General features: G+C 50.1%; 1 protein-coding gene across 1 annotated transcript in view; it reads left to right on the top strand.

Moving 5' to 3' along the window:
* DEAF1 (DEAF1 transcription factor) overlaps positions 1–12,495 on the top strand; it is a 23,844-nt gene extending 11,349 nt beyond the window's left edge. The window contains exons 10-13 of the mRNA XM_075425109.1: positions 705–955; positions 8,247–8,312; positions 10,137–10,226; positions 11,806–12,495. Of these exons, the coding sequence (XP_075281224.1) occupies positions 705–955; positions 8,247–8,312; positions 10,137–10,226; positions 11,806–11,910 (512 nt within the window). The 3' untranslated portion in view covers positions 11,911–12,495. The remainder of the gene's footprint in view (positions 1–704; positions 956–8,246; positions 8,313–10,136; positions 10,227–11,805) is intronic.

The raw sequence follows: 12,495 nt of genomic DNA, 5'->3' as shown, positions 1-12,495 counted from the left end.
TGGTTTATGGGTAGGATCCAGGATGAAGGGGAAATGACAATTGCTGAATTTTTTTTGAAGGGCTTCCTAACCGGTGGTTTTGGAAAGTGCATGTTTGTAATGCATGTAATTTTGAGGTGATAATAACTGACTTGGTTTCATTCCAGTCTTGGGTCAGGGTTGTGATTAAGGTCAGAATTCAGGAAGCACAGGGGAGCGTGGTGTGGATCGGTGCCTGTGTTTTGTCGTTTTGCAACCTGGGAACTGATGTCTGTATAGTGGCATCAGGAGATTTCAGAGAAGTATTGGGTCACTGAATGGCTTATTATAACCTTCCTTAGTGAGACTAAAGGGAAACATTAAGTGGAACATTGTGATGACAGTGGCGGACTCTCCCTGGAAATGCTGCTTTCACTGCTTAATTGGGCCTCCCTCCAGCAGTGCGAGGAGGTGTTAATTCCTTCCCAGAGTAAACAGGAGGGTCAGGAGTTCTGTCCTGTGGGTCTGAGAGTGCTGCAGGGGCTTGTTCTGCACAGACCGATTCTGTGAGCATTGATCTGTTTAGCAAAAACTTAGCTGGATGGGAAAGTTTTGCAGACCATATTTTTAAAGAAAGCAACCAAACAACACACACACACACACAAAACCCCCACAAAATCCCTCTCACTTTATGGAAATTAAATGCCTTAATTCTCTGTATTTTTTTTTTCTTTCCTTATATTCAGTGTTAACCTCGCTCCCTGCCCTGGCGGTGCCCCCCGCGACCCCCACCAAAGCCATTTCCCCTTCGGTGGTGAACGGGCTGGAAGTGACGGAGCAGCGGAGCTGGCTGTACTTGGAAGAGATGGTCAACTCGCTGCTCAACACCGCCCAGCAGCTGAAGACTCTCATTGAACAGGCCAAGCAGGCCAGCTCCTCCTTCCGCGAGGCTGCTGTCACGCAAGCCAAAATTCAAGCTGATGTGGAGAGGAAAGAGGTAATTATGCTGGAGGGGGTGAGAGGACTCAGCCAAGGGCATCGTTTTGGCTGAGTGATGAACAGAGTAATACCTCGCTGGTCGTCACTGGCTCGAACAGAGATTGTTTCTCAATGTCTTAGAAGTTGTTTCTCAATGTCTTGAGAGCTGTATTACCAAGAGAAATCTTTCTGAGTTACTGGTGTCATGGGGAAGGGAGTGGAGTGCTCTGGGATCCCGGGAGCTGTGGGGTGCAGGCCAGTAATACAAACTGTTTGGTGTTACGAGTCCTGAGCTCTCCCATCAGCCATCCTTAAATTTATGAGACGTGGACACTGAGTCCTGGTATGGGAAAGATGGTGAGTGTTCAGCCGTGCAGTGGCTGCTTTCTTCATGTCAAGTGAGTGGGGCTATCAGAGAGGCTTTCGATGGCCCGAAGAGGCAGAGGGGTAAAAAGAACAGCAAGCTGTAGAGTTCATGGGGCAGCTGAGCAGTACAATTTAGTACTTTAGTACTTTAAATTAGATTTAGTACAATTTTAGTCTTGCTGAGCGTTGTGCAAGCAAAGCTGATCTCGCATGAGTCTTGCGGTAAGACTGCGAGGCCGGCTGGCATTACAGGAGTGTTGGCTGGTACCCTGTGTAAGGGGTTGTCTACAAGGACTGCCCTCTTCTCCCTGCTTTTCTTCTCTGCATGGCAGGGACCCTGGGTTCTTCTTAACACCAGCTCATGCGTGTGCCCTGAGTCTGGCTCCATGCGCTGCTGGGCGCGTTCCCCTTCTCCCCCAGCTCCACAGCTGCTGGCGTGGACTTGAGGGAGAGAGGCGGGGGGCAGCGTACTGTGCAGCTGGTGTCGTTCTCGTTAGCTGATGAGCTCCCTTCCTGCACACCACGCTATCTGCCGTTGCCATCGGCGTTATTGCTGACGTCAGCTTTCCACTGAATTCATAGGCACGAGTGTGCAGCAAGAGACCTTGAAGAAATGTGTGTGGGAAGACTTTGCTGAGAACTGAGAACCCCTATGACAGTCCTTGCAGCATCTTTGATATTCTTTGGCACGTTGTCTCTGCTAAACTCTTCTGTACGCTGCATCCCTGACGTGCAGGCGTGTGATCCGTTGAGAGTCTGGTTCTTCCCTGCCTTCCCTCTGGGCAGAATGGGCATTCGTGCTGCTGTCCAGGTTTGGGCCGTCTGCTGCTAAAAAGCCGTGTAGAGCGTGGGATACCGAAAAATTGGAAGCTTTGACGCAGTTTAGAGATGAACTTGTGATTTTGTTTAACTTCACTCTCGGATCTTTTTCCAGTTTATGTGCTGTTTTCTCTTCGGTTTATCCTTACAGTGGGTTCTGGAATGGTTGTTCACAGTCCGTTCCCCTCACCCTCTGATCCAAATGCAGCTCACTTCAGTGTAATTCTAGTTTCTTCTTGCCCCCCGAATGGGAGTTAAAATCACTGTGTATTGATTCAAGTGCTGGCTCTACAAGGCAAGGATGAGCACGTGCTTGTTTCCAGAGGCAGCCCCCTTCCAGGAACTGCTGAATGCCCAGTTATACAACTTGTGTGTCTTACCTGTTGTGTAATGGGTACCTTAGCAGTTTTGTATTTTGATAAAAACACTTGCTCATGGTGGTAATTTTTTAATATCCAAATAACAATTCTCAAGCCTGTGGCTGTGTGCTAGCTTCTAGAACCATCTGGGCGATATCGCAAGTAGCTATTTCTGAATTCCTTCTAGTGAATTCCGTATTTGGAAAAAAATCTGGGTTTCTGGGTACAGGGCTGGCATTGGAAGTAATCACAATAAATGTCAAGGAATTGGCTGTCTGCTTTTGTGTTGGCCAGAGGTGCTTTTCCAATTTCATGCATGTTTCCCCGATGTGTAACGCAAGTCTCTTTCCCACCCTGACTATGTGTGTGGGCAAACTGCTTTCTTTGACAGTTAGGGTATATGAGAGGGAGAAAGAGGTGTCTTCCTGCCTTGGTGGTTGTTGATTTTTGCTGGACCAATTTAATACCGAGGAAATGGGTGCTTTATCACCACGCTGTGTTTGTTACACTGACAGAACTTCTAAGGGCTAACAAACGGGCGTATCTTCTCGCCACCTCCTCCGTTTGCACGAGCGGAGACGGGGAACGCAGCGGTGTGGATGCTTCTCTGCAGGAGAGCCGCCAGTTCACAGAAGGTCTGTGCAGCAGCGTGGTCCTAGGTATTTAGAAGTGAAAGATTGTGTCATTGTATCAGAGCTGCAGAGCAAAGGCTGTACAACAGATTAAATTATAATAGAGCTGAGACTCGGCTCTTCCTGGAAGAGTGACTTAATAGACAGCAGGATTAAAGAGATCTGTCAGGGGCAGGCTGGTTCCCAACTGGATACACAAACTTCATTGCCATCACTAAATATGTATCTCTAGTTTTCACAGTGGTGCAGAGCTCTTTCCCCTTTCAGTGTCCCGGCTCTGGAGGACGTTGAGTTCAAGCACTCTGGATCTTGCAGCTGTCCGGATCCCTGACCATGTCCTTCTGTCACTGTGCTGAGCAGGGAGATGGCCTCCGCGGGCCGACAGCAGCGCAGGACAGCGCGCTCGGGGCAGCACTGTCTTTACCCGCCCTTCTGCGGAAGTCTGAAGTGGCCCCGAGTTGAAGCAGAGTAAAGAAGAAGTGGCAAGAACAGCAAACACGCAGGAAAACTTCCTTGTGTGCTAGTTTTGTTCCAGTCTTCCTAGAGAGCAGTAAATTAAGCATGAAGAATTTTTAATCGCTGCTTATATGCTTTGTTGTATATTGCAAATCACTCGTTATTCACTTGTTATTTAATGAGCTTTGGAGTTCATTAAATATCACAAATGAGCCAGTCTGCTCCCGTACCGCAGCAGTTTGGTTGACTTGGCTGTAAATGCCACCAGTGGTACTCTGTACTGAGCAGTGGCAAGCGCTCGTGGGACTTGCAGAGCTCTGAACTGTGGAAGGCAGGCGTCTGCTCCGAGTTTTCTCTGAGCAGGGAGGCGTTTGTGCTGCCTGTACGCTTGTGCTCTTACCTCTGAAGTCAGAGAGTGGACATCACTGTTTCATTCTGCTCACGCTTGCTAATGATATCATCCAGGGCTGTTCAGAGGAGTTGTGGGAATACATTATTCCCCTCCTTTTGAAGGTGGAAATGCCAACATCAGAGAGGAACTGGCAGGAAGGGGATCTGCTAAAGGTAGCAGGGGAAAACTATAAAAAAATTACAAGTGCAGCATAGATTAGAAGCATCTGCAGTCGCGTTTCTTCCTGAAGATGGCATGTCTAATCTGAATTTTGCAGGAGGATTGGATCCCCGATTGCAGTTCCAAACGCATGGCGATACCTAGTTAGGGGGTCCTCAAAAGCAGCAGCGGGGCTGAACTGGGAAGTGCTGAGCGTTCAGGCGTCCGGCTGTACAGCAGTGGAATATAAATGCCTGTCTTCATAGGCAGGTATAGAAAATACAGGAAAAATACAGGAAAAAAGCTTGCTTTCCACTCTTCTCTCGTGTCTGACAGGAGGCTTTTTCACTCTGCCTCCCTGCTATACGGTTACAGCCGTATAATGCCCTGTGTCAGGGTCTGGTGACGTCCCTCGCTGTTCTGGAGAAACTATAGGTCAGGTTCCCAGGGCTGGAGCTAACGGCTTCACCAACAGAGTTTTTCTTGCACGTAATTTTGTGATTTTGAAGTCTTTGCGTGCGCTCTGTTGCTGTCTGTGTCCTTTTTAATTTCTGTAGATTTGTTTAAGGATCATGGTTTGCTGGGCAAATATCAAGACTGAGGATCTCTTCCAAATTTTGTTTCCATCTTTGCCACAAGTTATTTAGATGTCCCTGGGTAAGGCCATGGCCTCTCTGGGCCTCAGAGCCTGCTCTTTCAACGAAGGATGACACTTCCTTCACAGGGGGCTTGCGTGCCAGTTTGCAGGGGGGTAGGATCTCTGGGTAAAAGGCCGTGAAAAAATGCCTCAACCTTGTAAGTCCTAAAAATGAGGACAATTTGTAAACTTGAAGTTTACAATTCCCATATTTATTACAATATCTCGTTTGCAATAATTTCTTTTGAAACAAAATTGTCCTAGAGTCTAAGAAAGTGGTTAAAAATACCGTTCCTGTTGTGAATGCTGCCTGCAGCACCGCGTGTGCCTGTTGATGGTGAGAACTCCTTAGTGACTAAGCCGAGCCCTCGCAGAGGCCGTTCCAGACGTGACACTGGTGGCCATCAGCCTGGTGCTTTCCGTGTGTGTAAGCGAGAGACGCGTGTGCAGCTGGGGCTCAGCCGGCGTCCGGCTTCGGGTTGGCAGACACCACCTAGCAGTTGCGTTTGTGTTGCCCACGAGTCTTGGGGAATGACATTCTGAAGAAAAAGCAAACCACGGACTCCCCAGCTCAGTGCTTAGATTAACTTCTAAAATGCGTCATGCTTATTGCAAAGTATGAAAATATCAAAATATTTGTAAGCTTTGTCTGAATGGCAGCATTTTGCATGGGATTAATTAAATACAGCTGCTCTGTCAGAACTTCATGCAGCTGTTAGGAGAAAGTTCTCCTCTGTCATCATTCATTAGCTTGTGACTGAGTGTCTCTGATCCTTTGGCTACTGTCTGAACGTTGGCTCTACTGCAGTTTTTAGTTTGGGGAAGAACATTTTCGAGGAGAGTGAGTGGGGCACAAAGGCTCGGTGTCTCTTACAGGAGATACCTGCCAACTTGCAGGGCTGGCCCCAAAGGAACGGATTAAAGACAGTGCTGTACGCAGAGCTCTGCGGGCTGCGGCGATGTAATTTTTTTGAGTGTGCATTAAGCCATCGTTTATATCAGATAAACTTTAGGAGGGGGAGAATACATGAACTCACCAAATTCTGTGCCAGAAGACATTGCTGGAAGATAGCAAAGATACTCAGGAAATGGGTTAAGCAGTTTTTCTGTGTAAATTTAAAAGATTCAATGTCGAAATATGACAAGTGTTTTAATTGAAATAGCCACCTTAGTGTAATGCAGCGATGCCTTCGGAGCCCAGCCCATTTGCTAACAAGGTGGAAGATTAACTCCGCTAACAGCTGGACCATCTGAATTCTTTTTTAGAAAGATTAAAACAATTCAGGACTAGAGAGTACGAAATTAACCTAAAAAGGGTCGGGCATTTAAGAAATGTAGCTCTAGTAAGCAAAGCATGGTTTGGGTACTCCAAAGCAGCAGTGAAAACAGTGGAGCATTGGAGGTTACCAGTTTTCTGGAGCCGCTTTTGTGAGAGATTTGGATGTGTCTGGCTCGGTTCTCTCTCTTACCACACCTTTTCCTTCTCCCTTGTTTCTGAGTGGCTCGTATCCTTCGCACCGTGGGCTGTGCAGGACTGCCTGCGTGGGTAGACAGGAAGGAGGCAGAAGGGGGCTGAACGCGTGGTTTCCATCAGCCGGTTGTGAGGGCTGAGAGCAGAGGTGGAGGAGCTGCTGTGGCTCTGCCCAGAGGCGGCCAGAGATCCTCGTGGTGCCTTTCTCCTTGCAGTCTCCCTGGAGAACAGGGTTAGTAACACTTGTAGAGGATGAAGTGGACGCTAGTGGTGGGAAGGGTTTTCATTCTGGAGCTGTGGCACTTGGTCAGAACCGGAGTTCAGCGCGTTCAGCCTCAGCACTGTCTCTGCAGGGGCTGTTGCAGAGGGCACGGTACTGGCTGGGATTATGTGTGCAGAGGTTTTCAAGCTGGGCTGAAATGCCACCTCACCGCATGCTGTGGTATCTGTATTTCCACCTCCTTCACGAAAATGTTTAGAAACATTACGCAGTTTTCCTAGCCCAGTGCTCTTAACGTGGGTCTTTTGTCTTTCCCTTTACCGTTCAAAACTCCTTTTAACCTTTCCTGAAGAGTCCACGGTTTCCTGCCAGCCCTGTTCTCTGCCTGTGTGCAGCGTGGCAGCGGGCAGAGGCTGCCGCACGAGGCGTTGAGTCCCAGCTTCTTGGCGGCCGGTGCTCACTGACGTTAATGATTCTCTCAAGAATCAAGGCCATCTTCTTCCTGAGACAGCAAGATTGATTCTTAGGCCAGAGGCCATGTCTCAAGCTGCCGGTGTATTCCCTGTCTTCACAAGAATGCTTTTGATTTGGACACAATTTTGGTTTGCAAAATAGCAATTTTGAGATTTCCATACACGTGGTGCACGTTTCGCGTACGCAGTACCGGAAGCATCGGGGATGCTGTGCCTGTGCCCTGGCGTGCCATGAGCCTGGTCTTGCCTCTCTGTCTGACAGTGGCAGAACCCAGTCACACCCCGTGCAGCGTCCAGCAAGAGGCTTCCCTGCCGCCTCCACCACCTCCCTAGAGCTTTTTAGTTTGCGTTTGTGTCATGGTAATAGAAAGGTTTGGAGGGTTGTGATTTCACAGGAGAATAAATACTGTGATGTCAGGTCACAGAGACACTTGTAAATTAAGCCTTTAATCTCCTTATATGTTGGGTCACAGTCACTCCTGGATAAACCTGCTTTGCCTGAAGGTGAGGGTTTGGGTTTTTTCTTACATTTTCACTGTTCCAAATAAATGTAAATCTGGCACATAATCAAATCAGGATCCATTCTGAATTCCTTTGTTTTAGGACTCCTGCCTCTTAGCAGCATTGGCTGCTGAGCATGGCAAGGCAATGGGTGCAGCAGCAACCTGGCTGGGCTTCAGCTGGTTTGGAGTAGATCTGCAACACACCCAAAGTGTGCACTGGAAGTCACCTCCAGAGGACTGCTTAATTCAAAAACTGTTGGAAAACCCTTTCATGCTTTTATTAAAAGGAGGGATAATGGTGGTGGTTGATGCTGTTTCGGAAGTCTTGAGTGTGTTGATTTTGTCTGGTTTTGTCCCCTAATCCACGTCGTTGGGCTGTGCCATCCCTTCAGACTCTTTTGCCTGTTAGTGGACTACGATCGCTGGACTTGACCCAAATGTTGGCCCAAGAAGATGGCGCTCGGCCCTATTACCTTGGCGTTCTCCTTGTGTTCCCTTTGCGGACTTCCTAGGCTCTTGCGTGGGTGTGCAGTTCCGTCGTGGCAATTAAGCCCCCTGTTTTAAGGAGGAGTGCTTGGCTGGACGGAGCGGGAGTAAACGCTGTCCTTAACCAGCCATTTTCTCACAGACTTCTTCATCAGTCTCCACATACGGGCATAGTGTCCCTCTCTTGTAAGGGCCGAGCGAGGTTCCTCTTCAGCTGCAGTTTTGGGCTTGCCAGAAGCAAGCTCGGTGTCAGGACCCTCCTTACAGAGCACCCTTTTCAACCCCCGGTGCCGTACGCGGGCTGTGAAATGACACGTCTGGTTTATTTTTCCTTGCAGCAATATCAGAACCAGTTATTTCAACAAACAGACGATGTGGATGGGAAAACAGAAATCATCATTAAGGTGAGCGGGGGATGTCTCATATTTTATGAAGAGTCTTGTGTTGTTTGGCTTGTTCCATTAAAGATGCAGAGTTTTTTATCGTTGCTGCAGAAGCAATCTATTCTGTATCTGGCTTTGCCTTCTGGCAGAGGACTGAGCTTTCCCTAGCGGGACTAATTCTCTGTTTGAGCAGAGTGTGTCCCCTTTCCCAAGCCTTCCACATTTTCACAGCCCTTTATCGTCATCTGGCCGGGTTAATCCATCTCGCTCACCTCTGAGGAGCGGTACCGCAGCTCTGATGGATGGCTGTCACTGAGGCCTGGCAGGAAGGAAGTTCTCTGCCTGTTTCTCCTGTGAGCTGGTTTTCACACCTGCACAGTTTCCTCTGGCTTCTGGAATGGGAGGATGAGTCGAGCTAGTTCAGGACCCGTGATTTAAGCCCTTACAGCTCGATGTGTTATTTGTTAGCCTTTCTAAGAGCTCCCGGTACAAGGGCACACACTGCGCATTTTCAGCATTTTCCAACACCACACAGGTTCCAAGCAGTCTCAGTCGAGTACCCCTTGGGGACAGGCTTTGCAAGGCCCGAGGAGCAGCTCTAAGCCCCTCTTTGGTGGCCTGAATCCCCGGCTGTACCTCAGGAGTACAAATATAGTTCAGTCGCACCAGCTGTTCGATGTAGGTACATTGGTGAGACGTGAGCAGGTGAGACATGGGGTGATGGAGTCGGTGCTAATCAGGGCGCTGGTTGCTGGATCGGTTGGGCTCAAAGGGAGGAAGGAGCTGGGGGAGCTGAAGATGCCTGTGATACTTTCACAGCCGAGAAACACTTCCCGTCACGGCCTCACACTGCTGCTCTGACGTGCTAATGATTTATCAGTAATTTAATGAGCTGGAGACGGAATGCTCTGTGAAGTGCTTATTTTTGTGGTAGTTCAGTGATATTTCCACCTAAATGTTCAGGTTGTGTTAATTGATGTCACTGATACAAGATTAAAGCGATAGACACAAAAACATCCTGTAAAACCCAGGTGTGATTTTTCTTCCACGTATCCTGTCTCACCTTATTTCTAGGTTTAAGTCCTTGCTCCTGTTACAGCCTTCTCACTTCCACTCCCCTGTCTTCTGTTTCCCTGTTGGGACACTGCTTCCGTAGTCGTGCTGCTGACTGGCAAGGGAACAAGCCTGCTCAGCCCATAGGAGCAGATCCCCTTCTCATCTCAAAAACCAGGGAAAATTAAACTGAAGGGTCCCATCCTTATTCCTACTCCTGTTGTCCTTCCTCAGACCCTCCCTCAGGGATACGCAGGAGGATAAACCAAAGCAAAGCAAAGCAAAGCAAACCAAAGCAAACCAAACCAAACCAAACCAAACCAAACCAAACCACCAACCCAATCTGCCCTTAAATCTTTGTATCTGAGATAAACTCAGAGCTTGGGTGTCGACGGCCTGTGCCCAGGCTGCACGCCGCGGCCCTTGGTTACGCCCGACCCCTGCAGAAGCCTGCAGTCACCTGCCCAGCCGACGTGGAGGAGGCACCTTTGTGGTATCGTGGACAGACTTCTGCAGCCGCTCAGTGTCTCGCCCACGGTTTTGAAGGGCTTCTTGCCCACGAGAAAGGAAGACAGAGGTGCATTTCGTGTCCCAAAGTGATCCCTGCTAAAACGGTGAGGAGCGTGGGTTCTCTGGAGGCGAGTCCAGAAGGCACAGGGCCTGTTTGCTTTGTGTTTGTGTGTTGAGGCTTCACTGCTCCTGCGCTGTGTCACGCTACAGCGCCTGTGTTACGCTGTGGTGATCTCCCTGTTATTACCTCTGACGTGGTCACTTTGCTGTCCATTTTCACAGCAGTCCTGTGTCAACTGTGGTCGAGAGGCGACGAACGAGTGCACGGGCTGCCACAAAGTCAACTACTGCTCCACTTTCTGCCAGCGCAAGGTATGAGCTGGGTTGTGGATTCGGTTGTCTGGAGAGGGCTGTGTGACCCCAGGGAGAGCCCGACGGCTCTGCCTGCTCCCTGATGGGCGTAAGCACGGTGAGAGGGACGGGCGGCAGAGCCTGCCGTGTCGTGTGGGCAGCCGGAGCACAGGCCTTGCACACATCGGCAGCCCCCGCACCCCGAACCCACCCTGCCGGCTGGATTCAGAGCAGCACGGCGGCGGTGGGGCAGGCCTGCAGGTCAGGGTCTGGAGCAGACAGGTAGGGAAGGTCCTCAGATTTGGAAACACCTTCTCAAAGGTGATGTAAAAATCAGAGTCACACCAGAAGTGAGGGTGCAGACACCTCGTTGTGCGAGCTGTGGGGACCAGTTAGCTGGGAGCACTCCTACAGCCCTTCCTTGCTGCGTCCTGGTAAGCTGAACCCTCCCCAGTAGCTGCGCTCCCGCTGCGTCACCGAGGACATACTGTCTTATTCTTGACGTTATTTGTGATGCTGCAGAGGATACAGTGGGACAGACTGTAAGATTTTGAACATGGGAGGTGGAAACAGGTATGTGGAGGTGTGGTAGAGGAACCGGCTGTGCGTCACGCATCCCATCAGTTCCTGACAAAGACCCCGGGCACCCTGCTTTAGAGGAAGGGGTGACTGAGTTTGGCCGGGGCTGCGGTTCTGCAGGCTGCCCAAGTTCAGTCTTCATTAGCTGAAGCTGGGGTTGTTGAGCAGCTGAAGAATTTGACCGCTTCCTTCTGCCTGTCACAAAGTGTAATGGTGGCCACGTTCCCTGTCTGCGTACCAGAAAGACTAAAAATCCAAAGAAGGAATGAAAGCTGCTTGCAGAAGTCTTACGGGGCCTACCTGCCGCCTCCCCAGGCACCTCACGGACTGTAATGCCACCCTGTTGCGGCACCGGTGGAAGCAGCACCCAGCAGCTGCCTTTGGTCCCCTCCTAGGCAGCTTTTCCCTTCAAGCGGATGTCGCCCACGCCTGCAGCTGGGGGTCTGCGCGGTGACGGGGCGGGAGAGTTGGAGGTGCTTGTCGGCACCCGATTCCTCGGGACTCCCCGTATTTGTGAGCTATGGTGCGCAACTGGGTAGGGCAAGGTCAAGGAGTATTTTGCTGGTGTGGAGTAGAAGCTAAAGTAAGTAAATCTGGGGAGGGATTGTATTCCTCTCCTTTGCCATTCCTGAACTAAGACCCCTCATATGGTGCTGTCCTTCAGCAGTGCTAGCTTGTAGCCAGGATCTTCCAGGAGAGGGTTTAAGTCAAGGTTCTCACTCTGATTTAGTAAAATTTCCACAACCTGACTGACACCGATGTCCTGTTTTGGTTTTTGGGTTGAGAAGCCGGCATTCTGCTTAGTTTGTGTCCACCTTTCGTGTTGATGCAGTGCATGGTTCCTTTCCTGCCCATCACTGGCCTCGTTTGGCCGAGCACTGGAGACCCGCTGCAGCCCATCTGTGCCGGAGGAGCGCTGCTCAAACAGGGCTTCTCGTGGGGCCCGGTCAGCTTTTGCACGCTGCGCGCTCTCCACGGGCCCTTCCTCTTCACGGCCTTTCCATCTGCTCTTCCCTGGCAGGACTGGAAGGACCACCAGCACATCTGCGGCCAGTCGGCCACGGTGACGGTGCAAGCCGACGAGGTGCACGTCACGGACAGCGTGATGGAGAAGGTCACCGTCTGAGCACACCTACCTCTCTGACCGTTCATGGGCGACGTGGGGCGGCCGGCTGGATCGGCAGCCCGGCCTGAGCGGCCTGTTCTTTGCAAACCACACTCTTCTCACTAGCGGACTCATTTTTGAAAGGCTTTTTGATACTGTGACAGCATTTGCGTACTCCTCTTCCGAAACTTTGAATAACAGAGACTGTGAAAACCTCATCTGGAGCAAACCAACCCCACCCAACCTCAGCCTGGCCGCTGGGAGCCGCCTCCGGCTGACGGGAGCTTTGGCTTTGCCAGGCTGGAACCTCCACCATGTGGATTACAGCGATCTCATCATCTCTCTTGAGATGGGTCTAAAGCAGGTGCTGCAATGAGATTTGCGATGTTTCCTTCTCCCCGTGCCTCCCTACCTCTTGTTTGAAGACAGAAACAAACCTTAATTTGGTTTATTTAATTGCCTTGAAAGAGTCAGTACAAGTTCTGAAGTTTGCCATCAAAGGACTTCTTTTTTTCCAGTGTTCCCTCTGTGCTGGGCAAATCTGGAGCACACTGGAGCTTCTGCACTTGAATGAAAGCGAAAAAATAACATGTTGTTAAATAAAAT

This window comes from Opisthocomus hoazin, chromosome 7, assembly GCF_030867145.1.
Source record: "Opisthocomus hoazin isolate bOpiHoa1 chromosome 7, bOpiHoa1.hap1, whole genome shotgun sequence".
Classification (NCBI taxonomy): Eukaryota; Metazoa; Chordata; class Aves; order Opisthocomiformes; family Opisthocomidae; genus Opisthocomus; species Opisthocomus hoazin.
Note: the sequence above shows the minus strand (reverse complement) of the source record. Positions and strands in the feature narration are given on the sequence as shown.